General features: G+C 37.0%; 1 protein-coding gene across 1 annotated transcript; it reads right to left on the minus strand.

Annotated features, from left to right (window-relative positions):
* Positions 1-2,834: 2,834 nt before the first annotated feature.
* On the minus strand, positions 2,835-21,558 carry syndig1l (synapse differentiation inducing 1-like). Its single transcript, XM_019098340.2, has 5 exons — positions 21,075-21,558; positions 20,712-20,983; positions 14,614-15,203; positions 6,054-6,191; positions 2,835-4,674 (listed from the first exon to the last, which is right to left on the minus strand). Exons 3-5 carry the CDS (start codon positions 15,082-15,084, stop codon positions 4,516-4,518), a joined length of 768 nt encoding a protein of 255 aa, XP_018953885.1. The 5' UTR covers positions 15,085-15,203; positions 20,712-20,983; positions 21,075-21,558; the 3' UTR covers positions 2,835-4,515.
* Between the last annotated feature and the right edge of the window lie 3,319 nt (positions 21,559-24,877).

The following is a 24,877-nucleotide window of genomic DNA, read 5'->3' on the forward strand; positions in this document are numbered from 1 at the left end:
TGGCTGATTGCATTTGTAATCAAACACTGAAATGCATCCCTGCATGTGGTCTGTAGATGATACAGCCCTTGAGGCCAGTGTTTTATTTAATAATCAATTCATCCAACAATTGCCTACAAAACCACAAGTGATTCAGAAAACAAACCTTTTGCATTTGTGTCAGACTGGCTTTCTGGTTATACAATTATTACAACTGAATTCATGTAACTAATACTTATTTAACTAATCAAAGTGCAAATGCAACAAATATACATAACATTCCTCGATTTACGTTGAAGGATTTTGTAGTTGTTGATATATGGAAAATGGGGCGGGGGGCATAAAGCTTCATATTTACACCTCTATACACACACCTCTGCTATGCTCGAATATGACTCATCCGTCTGTTTAGTCTCACTAGCGTTTTGTTCCTGACAAGAGATTCACACTGCATCAGGACCACACTGTATCATATTTTCCCAAAAGGCAAAAACTCATCCAGCCTTTGCATTAATGGATACAAGGTCATATTTGTGTCAAATAATTTATTTTACACAACTGCATATTGTCTTTCATTTGCAGTATTTACATTGTCACTGTCTCACAAACACATTCTGATCATGAATGAGAACTAAAAGTATAACAATACCAAGAAAACACTGACATTCCTTTTAAACACTTCACTCTATCTCTCTTTAATTTTGTTTTAATTGAAGCAGACATTTCTGAGTTTGCTCAGTATGTTGATGAGGGATACTAAAATCACCATACAGCCTTAAAAACAGCATTTGAGTGACAATAACAAAACACAAAGCAGATAGAAATGATTGCAATTAAATTTTTCAAAGGTAAAATTTTATCTCACTATTCTTACAGTTGTTGGTCATTGCAAGTGGTATAAAATGAATGTTTGAAAATGACTAGTCACTATGGAAACGTATAATGGGGGAAAGAGGACCAGGCTGATACAAGGGAGGGCAGACGCTGACACTGTTCATTTAGAAATTGACAATGTAAATGGCTTGATTACATTTTAGTATCAGTTGAGACCCAAAAAAAAACATTTTTATTACAGCCATTTTGAGTTTCTGCAAGTGTGATACTCTAATTTGTAGTTTGTAACCCACGTGTTAATTTTATTTTCACTACACTTAAAAATAGCAAAGATTTGCCTGGTAAAGCCTCAGTGGCTGCAAAGTAGCATTGAGTGTTATTTGTAAAAACTGATTCTGTTTTGCTATTTCCAGTTATGCTCTGGAGACTAGACACTTCCTCGGAAAAAGCCATTACGGGAAGCTAATTGTGAACCGTAAATGTCAGGTATGACTAATGCATGACCTGTGCTGAGAGACTGCAAGTGTCCCATGTTGGCTTTCAATGCTCCGGTGGTTACAGTGGAAATGCATTTGGTAAAGACCGCAACAAAACCAGCAGGTCTTAAGTGTGTACTGTGCATCACAGGCTCTGAGGAAGCAGCAGAGGTTTGCATTTAACCATCCAGGCATCATTCTTCCCTGTTGTGCATTATGCTACATACTATGTGAATGTAGGGTGGTGTGTTTGCATAAAAACCTACAAATATTCTGATATGATTGGTATGAGAATTTATTTTTATTCTCAGGTGCTTCATTTTGGAATATTTGGAGCTTCATTTTGGGGCCATATATTAAGCATTAAAGGGATGGTTCACACAAAAATAGGACAGAGCTTAGGCTACGTGTGCGTCCTACATCAACCACTGGAATGCCACTCTCTTGTGAACATGCATATGACAGTTAGCAGAAACTAGGAAAATATGGATATTTTTCTTTATTATTAAAATTTCTTATTTTTTGTATTCATTTGTTATTTATTAAGGGCTGTATGGAGTACTTTTTATGATGGATGGATGCACTTTTTTGGGCTTCAAAAAAATCTCAACCCCCATCCATTCACTGCTATTATTTACTCTGATTGTATTTGTCTGAAAGAGGAAAGTTATCTACGCCTAGGATGGCTTTAGGGTAAGTACATCATGGGGTATTTTCATTTTTGGGTGAACTCTCCCTTTAAGGGTAATTAGTTCTTACGGCACAGATATGAACAGTGAATTAGCTGTAAAATCCTCAACCGTACCCTCATTTCTGCTTCTTCTTGTCTAATAAAAGCTTGGTGATTCAGTGAATTCATTCTCCCCAACATCTTTCAGATTACAGCACTGGCAATGAGTAAATCTGTTAACCTTGATAAAAGCACCACAACAATAGAAACCTGTCCTCCTGTAGAAATGTTTCCCTGATCTATTGACTTTTATTCAAGATAAAATATCTTTTAATCCATTGCATCTGTTTACAATTTATATTACAGTGTCCAGGTTACACTTTTTACACATTGATATAATTCAGCAGAATAATAATAGCAATAACGATGCTTAACTCCAGGCAGAAGTTTCTTAACACTCACAACAGAAATGCAAATACAATTGTTGATCAACTGATGTACTCACACTTTTACATGAAGACTGTAAAGCATGACCTTTACCAGTTAGCTCTTTTCACAATGAACATTTCTCTACACACATTTAAGTACTGCATCTGCAACCTGTAAATACCATGATGTCAGCTATTATGTTTTTGTGCCTACTCCTGAGGCAGGAAAATCTACTTAAGAACCTGCTTGACTTTTTTCTTAAGAAGTTTATTAGAATTTTCTCAAGAGTATCTTATTTTTTTTTTTCTCTTAAGAATTAAAGGACAGACTTTGAGGTTGGAGTTTAGCCTAACTTTAAGACAGGGATCACCAAACTCGGTCCTGGAGGGCCAGTGTTTGGTCCTCGATAGCTCCAACTTGCCTCAACACACCTGCCTGGAAGTTTATTCCCAGTAAGACCTTGATTAGCTGGTTCAGGTGTGTTTGATTAGGGTTGGAGCTAAACTATTTAGGACACCGGCCTTCCAGGACAGAGTTTAGTGACCCCTGCTTTAAGAGGTTACTTACAGTGATTTTTGTTGGAAAAAAATGGAAGAAAATAGCACAAAGATTTTTATACTTCTTAGGAATGTTTTGTGAATCCAACCTCTTAAAAGCCTCACATTGTAAATATGCAAGCTTGTGTAGAATCAGGGTATTCAATAGAAATGTATTGAGGTATTTCAAATCACCATGAGAAGCAATTAGGAGGTTACGTACAATTGGCTAACTTCAAAATGTGGCCAGTTTAATTTCTACTAGCTTCCAAATGATGTGTGTACCACAGGAATTCAAGTCAAGCCTCGAATCACTACTTAGCCACCAAAGAACCCATAGTTTTCATGTTTTGAAGTTCTTATGTGGATGACTACACCAGATTCAGTCTCCATTGTTGTTGAAATAGCCTAGTCGACCTTTGTGTTTGTCCATCCTGTGTGTTTGTTCCCATGCCTGTGAGCTCAGAGACATCCAATACATTATTAATAGATTCAATCTGAGTCCCTTTCACCTGAAAACTAAACCTGCCTTTTTTTGTTCAAACATCCATCTTAGGATTTGAGGAAAGTATATTGTAAATTTTTGACCATCTGTCTTGAGTTTTGTCAACTCTGAAGATATTCTTTAAATCATAAGGGACATTAAGTGGTGCATTCGGGTGGTGGAAGGACGCCATACCATCCACGTGTAAAGTCGTTTCATTTATATTCAGTTCAGATATCTGGGAGTGAAAGAAAAAAATCTGTTAAAGTCAAGCAAATCCTTACCAATTAAAAATAAACACTTGTTTTCCTTGTTCTTCATCCATTTTTACTTATCTTGGGTCAAAATGAAGATTTGGACTTTGGATAAAACAAAAGACAGAATTTACACAAAGCATAGAGCCCTAAATAAGTGTGAATAGCATACAGGTTGTGTATAAGTGACCCTGAATGTCACAGATGAATTTCAATTTCCTAGAGGTGGACGGCATTGTCTTTGATAGTTATTTCTTGTCCTGTAGCTCTGAATCACGATCATAAGCATTTAAGTTTGTGTTTGAACAGCACATTCACTTATTATAACATACAAAGCTGTGTTATTTTGGACAACATTCTGTCCTTTTTAATGGAGCTCACAGACTGCGGTTGGTATATTCAGCAGTGCTGGTTTAATTGGGCCACATATACAGGGTTTAACGGAGTAAGTACATAATGAGAGAGAAACTGAGAATGGCTTGACTTCTCTTTCAGGTTTGGAACGAAGCACAGTTGGAAAGGGAAAAACAAATCCAAGGGCACTTAGTCCCTTTTGATCCTTAAATGTGTCCTTTGGAATAGCTCCCCTTTGGGTTTGGTTAATTGGATTGCTTATTTGTCGGTGGTTTATATTCTTCATCCGAACTGCTCTCAGACTTAGTTAAGTTTTATCCAGTGTGGTTTGACACAAGTTGAAGCTTACATTTATATATTATTCTTCTGGTTCATCCCTTTCTCTGATCTGGGTGGACAGCCAGTCCACGGTGAGGGATGAGAAACTAGACATTTAGAAAAAGATGTTCAGAGGCGATTGTGTAATATCGTGGAGTCCTGTAGCCCTCTCCTGGCTGTGCTAAATGTGGCCTGGTTTGGACAGATATGCAATGAGGGCCACCACCACGCCCACGTAGACCCCCGTTCCAATGGTGATGGAGAGAGCAGCTAGGAACAAGGCTCGTCTAGATGCGATGCTAGCCAATGGGAAGTCTCCCTTGGTCACGGCTTTGCTGGTCTGGAACAAAGAAAGGGAGAGGTGAGAATGAAGCCAGATCAAAGGATACATTGACCTGTTTTCCATTCGAGGGTAAATTACGTTGAACTATAATAGTGCTTTGATGATGCTGAGGACTGAATGGAATATCAGACATGTTCTTACGCACAGCGCCAAGACAAACATGATATGCTTTTACAACATTTTAAAAATCCATTCGACCCACTTTGAAGGGCAGTGTCACAAAGAAAACTACCCTTTTGAATGTATAAAAAAATTAACGCAGTCTTTTAGGAAGCTATGTGAATGGCCACATTTCTGATGGGCTGAATGTATCTAGAACAGAAAATAACGCAAAATTCTGGACACATTCAGTAAGCATGTTGTTCGTGGACCCTTAAAAAGCATTCAAATGTCTTCAATTCACTTTTCAAAAGTGTGAATGTTAAAGTCATGCTTACATGACATGGAAAAAAAAATCTTAAATGTCTTTGTTCATCTTTAGTTGCGCTTTTGTAGATGAGAGAAAGAACTGGCATCTTTAATATGTCAGCTGGTCTTGTTTTTAATGTCTGTCAACAGTTAATGTCCATGTAAATATACCATTTGATTAGTTATAAAATGAAGACAAAGTCATTTTCTCAGTCTGTAGGAGTGAGACAGAGGTGGATGCTGAGAAGGTGGAGGAGTTGGAGGAAAATGGTTGGCAACATCCCTCATGAACATTCAACCCTATGCCGCGGGGAAGGTGAGAAAATCCATTCAGGATGTTCTCGGAGGAATATTTCCAGCCAGGAGACAGGGCAAAAACATTCACATTTTAACCAGATCTCATTTCCATCCTCCTCACACACACACATACACACAAGTTGCATTCTGTGGAACCTTGACTGAACAACACCACCATCATCATAATTACTCTGAGAGAATTCACTTAGCTCCTGACAAAATAATTCACTCTGGCCGTGTCTGCCACGGACTAAACTATAGATAAGAATAAAAAGGCTCATTCTGAAGTAGAAAAATAGATGTCTTCTGCTCCGAAATGTGAAAATGGAGCTGAAAACACGTGCATCAGAGGGCCCATGCTTGTCACACCCATGTGATCAGTTCATTCATGTTTATACTATGTATATTAGAGAAGTGCATGATAATTTTGCAGTCACACAAGCAGAGCGGTTTGCTCGTATGATGGGTATTATAATGAGGCACCTGTTCTGTATTATTAGAGGGAGCTGAAAGAGATCACAAACTCTTTTCTCTCATGAGACTGCAAGCTTGTTTGCAGGGCACAGATGAAAAAGTGCTGAAGAATTCATCTTGTCTGTTTCTTGTTATAGCAGATTCTTAGCAGGCTTAATGGTTAGACTGTGGATTTGGTCGGGGGGCTCTGCACTTACCCCCTGAGAAAAGTAGAAAGCAGCAATGCCCAGAGGCCAGAAGCAACAGAGCATGGAGAAGATAGCGAGGCCCAGGTGATCACGAGGAGGGATGACGATGAAGTTGTCCTCACTCTCACTGTCACTGGAGCAATCTGTCTATAAAGAGAAAGAAGATTCCGTAAACTTACTTCAATTTGTTCCCAAGTGTTGTATTTATAGTCTGGTTTACAGGATTGTTTTGGGTGTAATAGAAGTTAAAAATCAAAAACTATAAAAAAAACAATATTGTCTCCTAAAGTATTATGTTAAAAAATATGGAGTCTGTAAGGTCTCTTAATGTTTTTGAAAAAAAAAAATGCTCACCAAGGCAGCATTTATTTGTTCAAAAATACACTAAAAACAGTAATACTGTGAAATATTTTTACAGTTTTAAATAACTTTTCTATTTAATATATGTATTCCTGTGAAGGCAAATCTGAATTTTCAGCAGCCATTACACCAGTCTTCAGTATCAAAAGATCCTTCAGAAATCATTCTAATATGCCGATTTGCTGCTTAAGAAACTTATAGTGTTATTATAAATGTTGAAAGCATTTGCATGTCTAAATTTTTTTTTTCTTTTTTTATTCTGGAAATGGTGATTTTTTTTTTCCTTTTCTTTAATGTATACAAAGTTTAATTTTTTTTTTGTAAAAATGTAAAAGTTATTTCTTTTGATCATTTTAATGCATCCTCGCTGAATAAAAATATATATTTCTTAAAAATATATATTACTGACCCTAAACCTTAGTGTACTTAAAATTATGAAAAATAAAATGTATAATTCACAATAAGGCATTTTAAACACATCTGAAACCTGTAGTAGTTTGCTGACCCAGTTTTCATTATTTTTTTCCTAAAACTATTCCTAAAACTTCATTGTTTGTCAGTTCTCTCCTTTGATTCTAGTGATTCACTTGAGTAACTAAAAATATCGCAGCCTCGTGAAGAGTGTGCAGAGAGGAAAGCTGTTAGGAAAATATTTCTGTACTAATTCACAGCAATATGCTGCAATCATCAGTGGTGAAGGATAGCACTGGGTTTTATCTGTGAAAATAATAGGCCTACCTCTCTATAAAATAACATGAGATGTTAGATTGGATTTCTCCATAAGGAGGAGGTGAAGTGGCTTGTGCACTTGGATATTGTCATGTTTTCTGCTATATGGTCTGTTACATCTTTTGGCAAAATCCAAAATACTGTTTTGTGTTTGGGTTTCAGAAACTGAGGAAACTGACATTTCCTTGTCATTCATGCTAAAGAAATCTGACAAATATCAGTCCATATAACACATCGTCAAACCTACACTTTTTATCATTGCTTACAGCCGAACACCTTGACGTTACATAAGAGGATATAAATATTTCATTGGGCAGTTGTTAGTCGGTCTGCTGTATGCTGTGGACAAACAGTTTAGTTCTTGAAACTGAAACAATGCGGGGGAGCTCACGAATGAACTGCGCCAGCTGATAGCATCGTTTACATGTATAGTTTTAGCACCCTGTTCACTTTGCAAATAGTGGCATTATCACGTAACTCTGCAAATGCACCCACAAAATCAATTTGCACAGTGCAGCTCCTTTTGTTGTGGGTTGGTTTTGAGTGCTAGGTTTTGGAGGATGTGGCATACTTTTCTGAAACTGTAGATCTCTGCAGCAATAAACAAATGAGAGGGACTATAGGGATGCATGGTATGTTGGTACCATAACTATTGATTGTCAGGCAATATTATTTTATTTTTTATTTTTTTATTGGTATTAAATGATTAATTGATATTGTGTATAAATTGGCTATATAGTGCATACACTACAGTTCATAAGTTCATGGTAGGTAAGATTTTCACTTTTTTCACTCTTATGTTCACCAAGGCTGCATTTATTTGATTACAAATACAGTAAAATAGTTTACAATATCTATTTTAATATATTTTGAAATGTAATTTCTTCCTGTTATGTCAAAGCTGAATTTTCAGCATCCATTACTCAAATCTTCTGTGTCACAAGATCCTTCAGAAATCATTCTAATATGCTGATTTAGTGCTAAATAAACATTTCTTATTATTATCAAAGTTGAAAATGCTTGTGCTGTTTAATTTTGCAGAAACTGTGAAACACTTTTTTTATTAATCGAAAGTTCTGAATTTGAAATAGAAGTCTTTAGGTGTGTTTGAATAGGGGTATTTAGATTTAACTAGGCTATCTTACTTTTCATGACAAATTATAGAAAGCTATGACAAGCGAACATGGTTAACCTTAACATCTGATAACCTGTGCACAAATTAGTAGTCTATACACTTGATAGCCTTACAGAAGTGTATGACCAGGTGAAACAAATGTCAGTTGTATGAATTTACACTTTTATTTTTAGCTTGTTCATCTGTATACACTTAAATTCAAACCGGCAGTACCTGAAATTTTTCAACCTGTTTAAAAATGACAGAAAATGTACAAATGTCTTTCTTTCAGAATCCTGCATGGATTCAAATGCCTAATGCATTGAACTATCCAAAAAATGGAATAAAAACAGATAAGTCAAAAACAATCTCTTCATCTCTGCGTTCGGCTGAAAGGCATGAAATTTGTGCATTATGTTATTACTGATCTAAGCTGAATGTGAGTAATCTGCCAGCAGTGTCAAATGGTTAAGCCCCAGAGCCAGAGTCCCACAGCTTGGCCCCCGATAAGCCCACCTTCTTCCTCTCAGGTGCCTCTCTTGAAAGAGGGTGGGTGGGGGGTGATGGCAGATGCTGTCACTGCCTGCCAGTTTCCTGACAGGTAATGACTGATTAATGGATGGTTTTATCCTTTCTGGGTGGCAGGAGGCACAGGAAGGAAAGCGTGTAATTTATGTTAACAAAATGCCTCCCCCAGCATGAGCATGATGAGCCCTGTCCTTCTCCCCCTTTCTGTCTTTTCTGTTCTTTTGTGATCCATCTCTCAGCTAATAGAACTTCATCTCATCTCAGGTGATCGATGTCAACACTTTCAAACTTATTATGTGTGTGTCATGTCTGAGGGCTCTGGATGAGTGCTCTCCTTTTGCACAAACTGAATCTATATACATATAACATACATATAATTTGTAATTAGCTGCTTAATCAAATCTATCCAAATTCCAGTTACTCTGTCCAACATGTTGTCATCGTAATGTAATAGGAGTAAAATTGTTTCATGTTAAACGGAAATTATCATCAGATGGCATGACCAGAGACCTCCCATAGTCTGCTCACTGACCTTCTGATGCATATTGCACACAAAAGTGGCAAGAGTTGACTGAAATCCACACTTTTGGTCTGATTGGCTGGATGTTTGTTGAGGTCTAAACGCTAATGGTGCAGGAAACCTACTGTATTTATACAGATAATTTTATTTTATTTTTATACATTACCGTTCAAAAGTTTGTGGCTGGTAAGATTTTGTAAAAATGTTTTTGAAAGTCTCTTATGCTCACCAAGGGTACATTAATTTATTAAAACAACAACAACCAGTAAAACAATAATACTTTGAAATATTATTACATTTTAAAATAACTGTATCTATTGTAATTTATTTCTGTGATGACAAAGCTGACTTTTCCTACAGCCCTTATTCCAGTTTTCACTGCAACACAGTCCTTACTGTCACTTTTTTGATCAATTTAATGCATCCTTGCTGAAAGGTATTGATTTCTTTCTAAATAAAATCTTACTGCCCCCAAACATTTGAACTAGAGTTTTTATTAAATTTATTTTTTATTAAATTGCTAGGGGGCACTATAACTAAGAAACCTCTAAATGTGTGATACCATTTACCATTATTTTTACTGTCTCATAACTTCAGCAACATCTGTTCTTTCAAATTTGGCAATTTAGTTTCTTATCTCCATTTTTCTAAAGAGCTTGGACATTGATAATTCTTGTTTGCGGCTGTTATATCGGAGTGCTGCCCAGTTTTTTTTTTTTTTTTTTTTAACAAGAACAGAAGTTAACGGGTTTATATAACAAGCACTTCTGATAAAGAACTATAGTATTTGCCAAAGTTTGCAAGGCTAATCGCATCAGATTTTTTTTACATATGCATGAACAAATATGCATGAACAAGACTTTATATTCTGTTTTGTTTTCTGAATTTATGCAGACCCCTCCTGTCCAAGCGTATGGTTCTTGGCCAGAATAAGGTGCAATGAGGACCAGACTTTTCGCTGTGAGACTAAACTGAAATTAGTTCTGGCCTGGTCTTTGCCCTTTCATAAACCAAAATGCAACTTGTGCAGTTTTATTCCAAACTGCACAAACACAAGGATTTATGCATTCTTCCTTTGTCGCAGTCTCCCGTCACATCTGTCTGACTTCGAGCAGTCTGTAGGGTGAGCTGCACAAATGGAAATTGATGTTGAGGATGGAAAGTGAATGAGGCAATCTAAACACCAACCGGTAAACTGATGGAAAGGTGGGGGGTGGGGGATGAGGTGGATCCTGGAATAAAAGAGCTGTCAGGTGAAAAGCTCTTCGAGGCAATTATATCCCAACAAAGGGGCAAGTAACTGCATCAGCGATGTCGTCGGGGGTCACTGTCCCGGCAGGTGTCATAGCGTCACTGAAAACAGCCGCATACATTTTTAATGGGACTGATCAGAAATTATAAGCAGTTGGCTCATGGCACAGAGTAGTTAAGTTGTGTCATGCCAGGTGCTGGCAGCATTTCAGGAGCAGGTCATGAGGATATAATACATCAGGGGGTTTGATTAACGACTAGCGCACACCAGACAAATAAACAATACTGACTTAATGAGTTGTTAATAAGCACGGGCTGATTTATAGACCCCACCACACTTACATATGGCATGACCTGTGTTCAAGGACCAGGATGGGATTCTCAATCACTAAGCAAATAATCAGGCTGACATGTGGGCTTGAAAAAGGTGAAAAGAATAATAATTATGTGCCACATATTTTTCAATTCCATATTTCCAAAGGCATTACTTTTCTGTCCAAGGATCCACTGATTAAACTGATGTTTGCTGGAAAACGCATGTTGATAGATCTTTAAAGAATATTATTTTAAAAAGTTCAAGGCTGTAGTAGTAATTTATGGGTACTTGGGCTCGATTTGATACAGAAGCCTGGGATAACCTTGTGTAATTGATATTTGCAACCTCCTAACTGAGATGCATTAGTACAATAATACATTTTGCGATGTTTACTCTTGCTAACCTATCCATCAACAGTTAAGATAAATTAATTTTCTGTGGAATACACAGCAAGCTAATTTATCTTCAGTCTGTGTAAATAGCCTTCGATCACCTGGGAACTCAGCATACCCTCTCGCCCACAATGTAGCAGTAATGAGATTAAGAATGGGTTAGTGTTGACAGAGTTTTGCGTGTCTTAATAATTTAAAGACTAATTAATTGCCTGGTGCCAGAGCTTTTCATTTAGACTATAAAGGAGCGTAAGAGAAACACCATAAGTTGTTCAATATAATGGTAGCGCTTGGCTCTGATGCTATGGAAACATGAGTACAACCAGATTTTAATTTTTTTTTTTTTTTTTACAAAAATTTCACACAGACTTTTTTTTTAAAGAGACCCAGTTAAGTCTGGAAATCACAAACTTATATTGGCATTATGATGTTTTCAAAATTATTTTTGTAAATACATTTTCGCCTTTTGATTTTAGCCTGCTCCGTGAAGGCTTCTTTATCGCATGTCTTTTAGGAGCTTTATATAAAACCACATAAGCAGCTGATGTTTTGCCGTGGCCCTGAAATTCATCTTGGGACTAGCATTCGGCACGCCGGAAACTGCAGGTGCATCAAATCTTCAGTAGAGTATGATTAGAGGTTGATGAACTTGAAATGCGCCTTTCTTTCTGTCATAAAGGACATATTTGTGAGGCCATATTTCAGCTGTGAGAGTTTGTTTGCAAGGCGGAAAGAGAGAAATTAAGACAGATTGACAGTAGCTATACAACTGTACACAGAAAACCCAGTGCAGCCTTTTCTGCTTTTTCACAGTCAATAATCATAGCAAAAGATTTCTACGCCTATTAAATTAGATTAAAACATCTCCACAACTGCGACAGAAATGTGTCCCTATGGCTCTTGGTGGTAAACAGCTCTTGGAAGAGAAAAGATTCAGTTATTTTTTTCTACAGGGGAATGAATTTGAGAGATAAACTCTTTTTTATTTTGGATGTTTTGTCTGCTTTTTCCTATCATTTAACAAAGTTTGACCAATTGGACAAATGCACATTCTCTGAAAACTTTGTCCAACTAATGACTGCAGTTACAACTGAAAGACGTATTTGACAGCACAGTAACACCAATGTTGTGCGATGGCAGATGTTATCAAATGGATGGCAAAAGAAACTAATAATATTATTGACTGGAAAGTTCAGTGCTATAGATTGCCAATCATCAAAAGCACTCCAGCTGTTAAATCATTGTACAATCGGCTTTAGGGCATCTACAATTGATCATACTAAAAACATACACTTATTTGTTTATATGCACGTTTACTTCCTGGTTTTATATAAGCCAGCTAAGTCATTTCCCGTCAACTGTCCAAATCAACTATGCTATAAGAGAAGCACCCTTTGCTTGTTTTCTCTACATAATCCATTCACAATTTGAAGAAAAAAAATTTTGTTTGTCTAATAGAACAAAACGTCCATGAATACAGTTACAGAAATGACAAATGCGAGTGCAAAAAATTAACAGAGTTAATCTGCTAAATTGTGCCTCGAGTCATTGCTATGATTGACAGTGATGACTGTACCAATGGACGGAGCAAAACATCTGACGAGGAGACATCTGATTATGAGCTGTGCATTATGTGATTAAGAGTGATTTGAGTGTAAATATACTACAGCAGCAACAAGTCTGTTGGCTGAATATATTTAGCAGCTTCTACATTTAAAAATGTAGTTTTTAAATTAAATCTATAAATATTTCAAAATATTTAATGCATTATTATTTTAATTGTTATACCATTAATAATATACTTATTTATGTTGTAGTTAACTAATTAGGTATTGAAATAATTTACCCTTCTAGGCTGTTGGTGTGTGCACTTTCACAGGCACAGTTCACACTTTTCTATATACACAAGATATATTTCACAACACTCAGTATAAAGAACAAGAATGGGAACAACAGAGGTGTCTCTAGAGGCAAACTCCCGAGCTCACTTTATCATTGCCACAGAGGAAGAACAGAGGGATCTTAAAGCTATAGAATACAAATGAAGAAACACAAGCCTCAGTGTCACAGGGATGTTACTACTGCACTGTAGAATTTTCTCTAAAAGAATGCTCATGAATATCCTATTATGAGATGTAAAGACACTGTTTGAACCTGAATAATTATTAGCCATTCAGATGAATTGTTCTGATCTCACACTTGTTCACTGTAATGACTTTTTATTTGTCATAACTCAGCCCCAGATGGAATTTGGAGACTTGTTTATTCACAATCACATCTGTGCTGATTTTTTGGAAAATCTGTATAATTTTGCAGAAAACATTGTGATAATAATTATTGGTGTTGGTCTATGCTGGATATTTAAATGCACATGCTCATTTCTTCTATTTTTACATTTATATTACCTTAAAAACAATAATAATTTAATTATGGGCAGAATTTTAATGTTGGTGCATCCCTAGTTACCTTTAAATTGCCTACTATGCCACATGCTGTGATCAATGGAATGCTGTGATGAGAAATGCCACTCATCATGTTTTAATTTTATGGATGATAAATGACACTAAAAATTAAACATTTTATTTGCTGCAAGAGAATTTGGGATGCCTTAATTGACTTAGTTTTTTTTTAGCATTGTTTTTTTTGTTTGTTGGTTACATTACATTAATTGTTCAGTTTGATTCTGTTCACATTATATGCTTAGATTTTTGGGTGGGGGGGGTAAATTAATTTCTATGGTTTGTAATGTACTGTAGTGTAAACAACAGCACTTATCATGAAGATATACCACACCGTATGGGCAGAGGTCCCGATCCCCACATGCAGAGAATGTCTTTAATATCATCAGACAACCGCAGTGAGCACCGGAGCTGCTCAGCATGGAACTACATCCATTGTGAGACTCCGAAAGGCCCAGAATCCTGGACATGACCTGAATACATATTACTCTCACTGAGCTTCAAGGGTGACGGTCACTTATCCAGCACCATTACATCCCATCAGCAGCACTGAACGTTGCCCAACCCCTCTCATTAGCTTTTGCCTATCTGCTGAGAAATTGAAGTGGTAGTTGTCACACATGATCCAATAGAGCCTGCAGATGTTGCAAAAGCATAAAGTGATGTTTTACAGCAATTTCAAACCCCAAATAGAAAATTAAACCTTTGAAGAACAAGCTTTTGAAATGTGAAGCCTTTCCAAATAGGGTCTTATATTGCAGAGTAGGCTATAACTAGAAGCTGGTGTTCCCTGGGAGAATTGAGCTGCGACGCTTTAAGGCCACCTGTCAAGGACCTGATGAATTAATCCAGCGTACAAAACAACACAAGTTCGGCTCCAAAACTTCAAAGAAACCTTACCTCATATTCCACGTATTCCTCTTCCTCTACCTCGTAAGACACCGTCTGGATTTTCACCTCGTTTTCATCCATCAGTTTAGCCTGTGGGTCCTCCGTACTGGGGATCTCCACTGCTACGTCCTTGTCTTTCTTCTCCATGAAGGTGGTCTCACAGCACTCATTTTTGTAATCCTTGCCCTTGCCGCTCACGTCGTCCTTGTATAGGATGAAGTTAGGCTTATAAAAGGCCTCCACTGCCAAGTGAAGCGAGGTGGCATCCAGTAGCTGGGCTCTAGCCTTGCCGTTTCCTCCCGTGACCGCAACCCCACCTCCACCGCCACCTCCTCCACCTCCACCAGTCACAAAGTAGTTTATAATGTTCTCCTGATACTGGTTGCTGTGGAAGTCTCCCCCATAGCCATAGTCGACCATCACCATATGCTTGCTGTTCTTATCCAGAAGAGGGTTCTGAAGCTCACTTAGGCTCTCCATTCTAGAAGAGCAGAGCACCAGGACTCGGTGTTTAACAGTCGGATGGAGAATGAAGGGAAGGAGCGATGACCTTGGCTGGACTGATGTGACAGGTGCTAATGTGTTCAATAGGCCGTGAGCTGTAGGAGCAGTGAGAGGAGAGAGAAGTGAGGGAAAGAAATGGACTATTGAGCACATGCAGAGGAAAGTTTAATAAGACCGAACTGCCAAGATAGACAGGTGCTGGACAGTAGGAAGGCAGCCATGCAGTTAACACAATGATGTCTATGGTACAAAGAGTGTCTTAAACTACAGTTGATCTGTGAAGACTCTTATTAGGGACTATGACATAAATAATGTAGATTGAGGGGCTTTGCAACAGAGTAGTGAGTGACTGTACATGTCATTCTAAGAGAGAGTTTTTTTCTCTCTGGTTTTCTGCTGTTTCATACACATTCAAAAACCATTATGTCCAATTCCTCTCAAAATGTGGTTATCAGGCAGATTAACTTCATTCTGCTGCCCCATGACTCTCACTGATAACCCTGCCGCATGGGCATGCCTGAAAGTTCATATGCCATGAAGGTAAAGTAGACATCTTTGTTACAAAGGCAAACCCATACATGTCCAATGACCAATCTTAAATGCCTACCTGGCTATCCAGAATTGAACTGAATTGAATTGAGGGGGAAATATGTAGTCAGTCCTACATAAGCAGACCTTTGGCTAAATTGCATGTCTGGTACACATTGTAAATTTTAATTGTCATCTTATGTAATTTTCTTTTGTCTTTGTCAATTTTATTTTATGATATTTTGTGTCTGACTTTTTATGTTACAATAATAGACTGGCATGTAAAAGTAATAATGGGACATCAATCTTGTGGACTGGACAGAAACACAGGCAATAGTGCACAATTTGTGTAGATTTCTCTGTGTAAAAGTAATAAACAAATTATTTCACAGACATGTTTCAGAAAACTAGTATTGTCAATTTTCATAATCCTTTATATTTGACTGTCAATAAAATATCATGTTTAGTATAGTTAATTATATATATATATATGTGTAAAAGTAATAAAATATAGATATATATATATAAAATAATGTAATTTTTTATGGTGGTTATTAGAAATATAACAAAGTCCACTATGAGAGAATGCTATACCAGACACTTATGTAGCACAGATATTTTAGCAGAAATATGTAGGCAGTTGGTGTGCATAGAGTCTATTATCAATCATTTACATTTAAGCATATGGCAGAAGATTTTATCAAAAATGACTTTCACTGCATTGAATGTATACAATTTACCATGCATTCCCTGGGAATCAAACCTATAGTGCCATACTGTCTGAACTATAGCAATGTAATTTTTTTATTTTATTTATATTTTTATTTATTTATTTACTTTAGTGCAGGTTTTGTCATGACATGCAGCGTGTGAGTTGTGGTGCATTCTAGCTTCCTATGACTATTCATGTTGAGGCAGTGCTTTTACCATCTGCTCGCATGATTACGAAACCCATTTGTGCTGAAATGGATTGATGAATCAATACATTTTTAGCATTACAATTAACTAATCATCAATTAATCATAAACATTTTTACAGAAAACTTTCTGCTTGCAGAAATCTAGTAAGTGTCTGTGTATCTTTCAAAGATTTTGTCACTATCCATTGATTAGTTTTTCCACATTGCATCAGTCTGACATTGTAAACATGACTTGGTTTCCTGGTAGACTGAATAAAAAAAAAAAAACCTTGTGTGCCCTTAGCGGTGTAAAGTCAGCCAATCAGATAAGCTCTGGCCAGATTGAGAAACTGCTTTCCAGTTTTGTGTGCAGTGTGTATCAGACGGTCAGTGGGTGGGCTGTAGGTGTGCTGTCTGAGCCTCAGACTTATACGTATCAGTATTTTTAATGTGTGACTGATGTGAAGTTAAATAGTCTCACAGGTTTATGATGCTCTTGAACTGAGTACATCAGTTATACTCAGATCTAAATCCTGTCATAACTCTCTTGTGATGGAGAAAACAGCACGTGGCGCCAGTGGTTGGCGTGCCCTCTCTTACCTTCTCCTCATTAATCTGTGATTAAAATAGCAACACAATCAGATAGAAAGCAGATTATTTCTGAGCTTTTGATTCGATTGTGCCAATGCCTCTGCGGATTGACAAATGTTGGATCATGCGTCAAGGAATGCTGACTTCATGCTTCACAGATTGTTTGAGCTCCCCAATTCTCAAAACACATTTCAACAAAGTCAGCATCTACTGAGCATAGTCTCCCAGTGCAATAATTTTACACCATCTGAGCTAACTAATGAAAAGAGACTCTAGTCTCCTGAGATTAAATTATGAATTAGGGAAAAGATTGATGATTAGTTATTCTAGGAGCTTTCCCGGTTTGAATGTCAATCTCTCTCTCTCTCTCTCTCTCTCTCTCTCTCTCTCTCATTGCATTGATTCCTGTACAGTTTTGTCCTGCATCTCCAACAAAGTGGCTGCTGCAGATCCATTCCTCACATTCACTTGCTTCCTCTCCCATGCTAGCTATCATTTCTTGTCCTGCCTAAATAATACAAGGTCTTTTTGTGATTAAAGATACTAGTGGTAGAGAATGAACAGTGTGTGCATGGACCCTGTGGCTTGTTATGTAAGACTGAAGCAATTAAGTTGTATAATGTCAAAAAGAAATGAGATAGATAAAATGACAGCTACAGCTTTTTATAAATTTTTCAAAAATGTATAATATTATTGTAAAATGTCAATTATTTTTAAATGATAAAATTAGTTTAAATCGTTTTTATAATTTAGGGTGCTTTCTAATTAAATTCAAATGCAATTCATTCTTTTGGTCATTAATCATTTGATAGCATTATTTCAAGTTATTCTTCGTAATTAAAATGTGGCCATGCTAAAATTGCCCAAACTCTGCATGTATGCCAGTATGAGAAGTATTAGCATGTCACAGCAGACCTAATTTCCATTTCTGCTACTCTATGCTTGTAGTCTGCACCACTTTGGCAACTGAAAACAGCAAAAGAGGTTAGAAACTGAGTTTACAGCTACAGTTTTAGAAATCGTTGTACATGAGTCTTTCATTGATGAAAAATCATTGTGGAATTTTAATTTCAACATATTTTTCTTTCCTACGAAATACACTTCCACACTCTGATGTAAATCTAAAACAGCATATTTCCTTCAATTGAAAGAAGCTGATAATGAGTGTCCAAATGTTTTTAATTGAAATTGACACTAATTGACACTAAATTAAATGTAATACACTTTTCAGAGAACCAGAATTCCAGTATTGTAGAAGGCAGCTAGCATTTTATTTTTATTTTTTACATAATTTCATATGATAATATTGTTGTATAGATGATGTTATAGTTATGTCTAGTTTCAGTTGAGCAAGCTAAAGTATGTAGGCAGCTATAATTTGTCAGAAATGCTCTGTTGAAACATTTGAACAGTAGAATAGCCCGTGATTCATTTCATCATTTAGACTGAAACAATTCAGCTTAGGATAAAAAGTGTCTTCTAAATGACAAATAACTGTCTTGTACAGAATTGAGTCAGAGAGTCCTTTAAAGCATATTAAAGACCCATTAAGATTCAAAATAAACTTGTGCATTTCTCTTCTACTTTCTTTTTTGGCTTCATGAATATGTTTTGTATGGAGCCTTATCACAGGAAGTTGCAAAGATTAAATATGAAATTCCTTCCCAGAAACATTCAAATAGCAAACATCTTTTTAAAATGGTGATCATGGCAACCACTATTTAGCTATTTATCATGACTGTGGTGTGTGTGTGTGTGTGTGTGTGTGTGTGCAGTTATACATTTGCATCTCTCGAAACACTTGTTAAGTGTGCAAATATCCTTTGTCAAGGTCAGGTGAGAAGAAGGGTCTGAATAGCATCCGTACAGGCAGAAATAAACAGTATGATAGAAAAAGGCTGTTTACATTCCAACAACAAGTAAAACTGAAATGACCGTGGTTAAATAACCCTATTAGAATCCAGTCAGCCCACACAGATTCACAGCAGTAAGTCAACATGTGACAATAGACCAATATGCAGAAACACAGACCTTTTATCTCAGCTGTTCTATTTTTATCTCTAATAGGGTTAAATGTGATTATAAAGGTCGCTAATGAGGAGGGTCACAACACAGAAGGTTTCCTCAGTAATTATGACTATGCAAATGTTTTCATTTTCTTGCAAGACAAATAAAACTACCACATTGGGTGCAGTCACTCAGATTGACAGTGAATTAGAACAAACAAACAACCACTTCATAGTCCTTGTTGTGATATACTTGAATCAATCTGTCCATTGCAGAAAAACTGTTTCAAATCTGCTTTAATTGAGTACATTTTCAATCCTTTATATCAATCCTTTGTAAATAGCATTTCTCCTCTATCTCAAGGCATCCAAAACAGCGAGAGGTGCAACATGCTTCATTCCACATTGAGTATAGCACCTTCCTTCCTCCTTGTGCTGAGGTGCAATCAAATCCCCATGCCAGTGTCTTAGTCAATTAAGCCTTATGAGTCTCGGCCATTCTGAATTCTAATAGGATAGAGGCTGAAATCATTTTAGCAGTGTTAATGTGTCGGGTAAAATGGATAATGGAGACTTTTGCTACTCATGTATGCACTTTAATCTCCCTGTGCACAATGCTGGTACAAGAGAGGGCTGGAGATCAAAGGAATGTGGACTTGTAATACTAAGAGGCTATTTGTACTCTAGTATTCATTTAATTTGCATATTTATAATTATCTGTTGTTGTTTCACTCATGACCATACATCCTGGCTTGTGACTCATGCACCCTGGATGAAGGGTAAATCAGAGCAGGAAGATGAGAGAACAATTGCTTCTTCAGAGTACCTTTCCCCTTTGACAACAGTGAATAATTACAGGGCATCTATAGCAGTATACCATTACCATTTAACTAGAAGAAAATGAGAGCTGAATGATCCATAATCCTAAAATTCACAAAGATGAAAATCAATGCATGAATGTATACACACACTGGTTTGTATGTAAGGGAATATATGTGTATACGCTTTGCTTGCATAATACATCTGGATGTTTCTTGTGAACTGTACAGTGTAGTGTACTACACAGAGTAGGTGCTGTACATTTGAACCGGCAGAAGTATCTTACATAAAACGATAAAACGGTTTTGTCATATCAGTTATGTGTGTCATGCAGTGGAAAGTAAACAGAGTAATAAAAAGGTTTATTCTGGCATCCGAGCACTGGATTTTGAGTCCTTTCGTCAACATAAAATATAACAATGTGTACAATAACGATAATTAGCCAACATAAAATAAGTAAAAGCGTATGATTTATCTGTAAACAACTGTCCAATGTTAAACTTTTCACTCAAGAGCGCATACATAAGCATAAAAATGTACTTTATAGGTATTCAATCTGTAATAGCCTACACTCTCGCCGAAGGCTTGCTTATATTTTAGACATTTGTAGGCTACATTATAACTCATAGCAGTAATTAATCTAGGTATTTACGATACAATGACAATAACTGTTAATTTAACATTCCAGGAGACAGTTTCAATGTGAGCGACCGTATTTATGACAAATTTCAGCCTCATATTTGGAAATGTCAATGTCTTACCTTCCGACTCAGCAATCCAGGTGCCGACTCATTCGATTTGATTCAATGGCAATTTGACAGTCGACTGGCTTTCCAAAGAAATGTCAAACGGTTTGAATCCCACTCTCGCATTGCAGAATCCCGTGAAGCGCCGGTAAACTCGGTAAACATCAACACCTCTGATTTCATAAGGATGACACGAGCACTCAAAACAAAGAACAACCTGCTAAACGTTAGTGGTCGAAGCAGTTCTCGAGCAACAGATATCCACATTTACTAAATAGAGGCAATACCTGATAAAAAAAAAACAAAACAAAAAAAAGCAGGTAAAATTACTGACAGTAACACAGTAAAGCTTTAAAAGCCTGGTTCTGTGCACCGCACCTCATAGTAGTATGAGTCCGCGCGCATCTTTCAGTTGAGCTGTTCAGGACCGCGCGAACTTTCAGAAGCTTTAAAACACAAAAATCTTTCTCTGTTTCCTTGGTTTTATTATATGAATTCATCAAATCACCTGTGCGAAGCTGTAAATTCCCGTTCCATAAAAGTCAATGTTTCGTTCTGGGAGAACAAGGTGAAAATGCTGTGAGTGACGGAGTGAACGGACTTTCCGTCGTGCGTCCCTCCAAACAGGACACGAAATAGCCTATGCACCATGAGTCCAGGGTGCGTGGACGTGTTTCCGTTGTCTCTCTAGCCGATATAAAACACAATACGACAGGTTTGCGTGGGTTCGACGATCTTAGAGCTATAAAGCGTATCGATTTCACATCTTGTGAGTGAAGCTCCGCTGGGGATGTTGACGGTAAATATTACAGCAAAGCAGCGTATTCGTTAAGTTTTTCCAGTAGTTGGAGTGTCCATGGAAAAGGAGTGTAGATTGACATACTGTATAAAGGAACAACCCTTCAAGAGGAAGGGATGATTGGGCCATTCATTGACTATGAAAAGTGTTTTATTTATATAGATAATCATTTTTTCTACATCTAGGTAGATAAACATGTAGGATTTTGTTGACATTTTATTGATGACAACATTGTTTCAGGATGCAGTCTCACTTTTTATTATATTTTTCATCTTATATTTTTCACGGGTCAGCTTCTTAATGGTTAATCCATGATTTTGTACAGTAAAAAAAAAGTTGATTGAAAACAGGTAGGCTATTGGCAGGGCAGGATTTAGGGGGGCGGGGGCCCCTGGGTTTGAGATTATGTTTGGGCCCTATAACTACACTACAAATGCCCTCAAATAGAACATCATTATGGAGTAACACAAAATGCATAAACATGCTTTGAGGTTTATAAACAGTACAAATAATATGCAACATGTCTAGGCTATAGTCAAAGTTTAAATGTAATATTAAATATTCATTATAATATAATAAACAGGATGTGTTCTCTCTGTTGAGAGATCAAAACCCTGAAATAACTTTGAGAGAAAAAAAAATTTTATAGATCATGTCTATTAGTATTATAAAAGGTATTGTCATATCTGTGTCCTCTTATGTCAGGTTCTTATTTAATCAATAAATTCAATCAAATAAAAAGACATGCTGGCTATTAACAATCAAATTAAATCACTATCAACAAAATTCATAGATGGATTGTGCATAAATGTTAAGTTTAAATATAACATTTTAATGTACAAATATTAAATGATTGATTAAAATAAGCTACTTTTATTTAAATATGAAACTACAACCGCCAGTAGGTGGCAGCAAGTGACTGTCTTAATGAGTGAGTTGAATCAATCAATTCGTTTTAAAAGCTGATTCATTTAACTTTGCAAACGACTACTTTGAATCATTTACTGGTCCGTGTAACCCTGAGGAATCCTCATGACGCAGCGGTTCTGCTGTTTGTTCTATCTTCTTTCTGAAATAGCAAAACGGAATTCTGTAAGTTGTTGTTTACTGTACATTTGCGATCTTGCATATATATATATATATATATATATATATATATATATATATATATATATATATATATATATATATACATAAATATATATAAACGGACTTGTTTGTGTGATAGGCTAAGTCCTATATCATAGGCATAGCTACAGTATGTTATAAAAACAGAAACTCATTAAATAGCTATTTTTTATTTAAAATCATTTTAATGACATATCTTCCCCACTAGTGGCAGTAAGACAAGAAAAAGCGCTCAAAACTCATCAGATGATCGCATAATTTAGTGGAACATTAATATATTAATATAAAATCATCCTCTGTAAAGAAATGAGGTGTGAACATTTGAGAATTTATGATTATCTTTATGAATGTGCGCTCTTCGGTGCTAAAGGCTTAATGGCGCTGAAGTTGCCATGTGATAACAAACCAATTGGTGCAGATGCGATTCAGTGTCGTTCTATGTGAAATAATCATAAATACCAGTTTATGCTGTTTGATTGTGAACTCAAAGCTGTAGTAGCCTCGGCTGGCCCGTTTAGATCTCGCGTCACATCCGCGGAAACAGTGTTAAAGTAGCCCAATTCCGTGGGGAAACTGCTGACTTGGCAACACTGCTTGCGTGCGCAGTGGAAATGCGGCTTATAATAAATGAATTCTGAGTAACTTATAATAACGAACAAATCAAACAAACATAAACGGGCAATGGCGGGGCCCCCTACAAGGCAGGGCCCATGGGCTGCAGCCCACTCAAGCCCAATGGTAAGTCCGGCCATGGCTATTGGTAAAAAAAAAGTAATAAAAACCTTCTAGTTTCATTATCTTAGCACAAGGCTAGTAGGGTACAATGAGGCTAAAGGCGCCCCAGGGTAAAAGGCGCCTTTGATATTATTTTCATCTAAACCAGTGGCGTAGCACTTTCCATACGCTTTTCAAGATTGTAGCGTGAACCAGACAAATTAAAGATTCGATCGGGAGCCTGGTTGAAACATGAGCCGAATTCCACAGAAAGGCAGGATGTTGTAAATCAACTCCCAGCACCACAGTCTGATAACCGACCAACTCTTTCACAGAACAGCTTTCAACATTAACACCATTAGAACAATTATTGACAATTTCAATTCGAAGAAGAGATTGTCTAATTTGGGGCAAGTAATCGAAGAGATGGACAGTCTGACACTCACATGTAAAGCCATGACAGAGAAAACAAGATCGTTGGATTGACTTCCCCCCACCTAGCAAAACCAGACTGAAATTCCTAAGGAGACCTGTTAACCCCTCTGGTCTCCACAGGACATATCCTTACTCCCCAGAATGGCACAGAGAATGCCTTCCAATGCATATATGCACCAAAATGAACTCAAAAAAGACTTCTAAATGGATATCAGTCCATTGCTCAACTCCATATCATACATGTAACCCCCACATTTGATTATAATGTTTCTAATCACTTATTGTGTATGTCTTTTTAAATAACTCTTGAATAGCTTAAGGGATCATATTCATGTTTAGTATGTGTGTGTTCGAATCTTCTTGCTTGAAAGGTTTCTGACCATCAGTTATTTGTCAAATGTATCATATTCTTGTTATAGGAATCATGTCCAAATTATACCCTGCAAGAGCGGGAAAATTCGGACCTCGTGCTTGATAAGATAACATATGATTTATGAATGGGTGGGAAAACATCGCAGCACCCCGAGAAAAGACAGTATCTAATTGGTCAAGACAACATTTAAGGTGTGGCCAAAAGGCCAGTTTAAATACTCAGGACACCATCAAATTTTGCTTTTAGCTTTGCTTGTAGTTTAGCTTTTAGTCATGCTTTGTCATCACTTTTAGCGTTCTTCGAGCGCCATTCCGGCGTGCTTCGGCCTGCACGCCTGCTGCTACTTAGCCATGATGAGAAGAAACACCACCTAGTCTCGTCAAACTTTACTTCTTTTGTTTTCCGTTTGAGAGTTTCGTGTTCTGAGTTAAGTTTTGTATCGCCGTGTCTCCGAGTCTGACCTCGCGTGCCCGTCTGAAAACTACAACCAGCCCACAACTCTGCATCTTCAGCCAACGCCCAACCACGGGCTTCCCAAGACGTCACTTCAACGACTACTGAACTTCCAGCCAATCAGCAACTTCGGGAAACCCCCTTTTCAGCGACAACAAAAGGGAACCCCGTTAAACAGGCAACGCAAGTAACCTCCAGACTCACATCTGTACTGGTGTTATCTAATATAATTTTAACCTCATTGAGGAACTCAGTGCGAGGGTTAATTAAGTGATTAAA

Source organism: Cyprinus carpio, chromosome A20 (genome assembly GCF_018340385.1).
Source record: "Cyprinus carpio isolate SPL01 chromosome A20, ASM1834038v1, whole genome shotgun sequence".
In the NCBI taxonomy this organism is placed as follows: domain Eukaryota; kingdom Metazoa; phylum Chordata; class Actinopteri; order Cypriniformes; family Cyprinidae; genus Cyprinus; species Cyprinus carpio.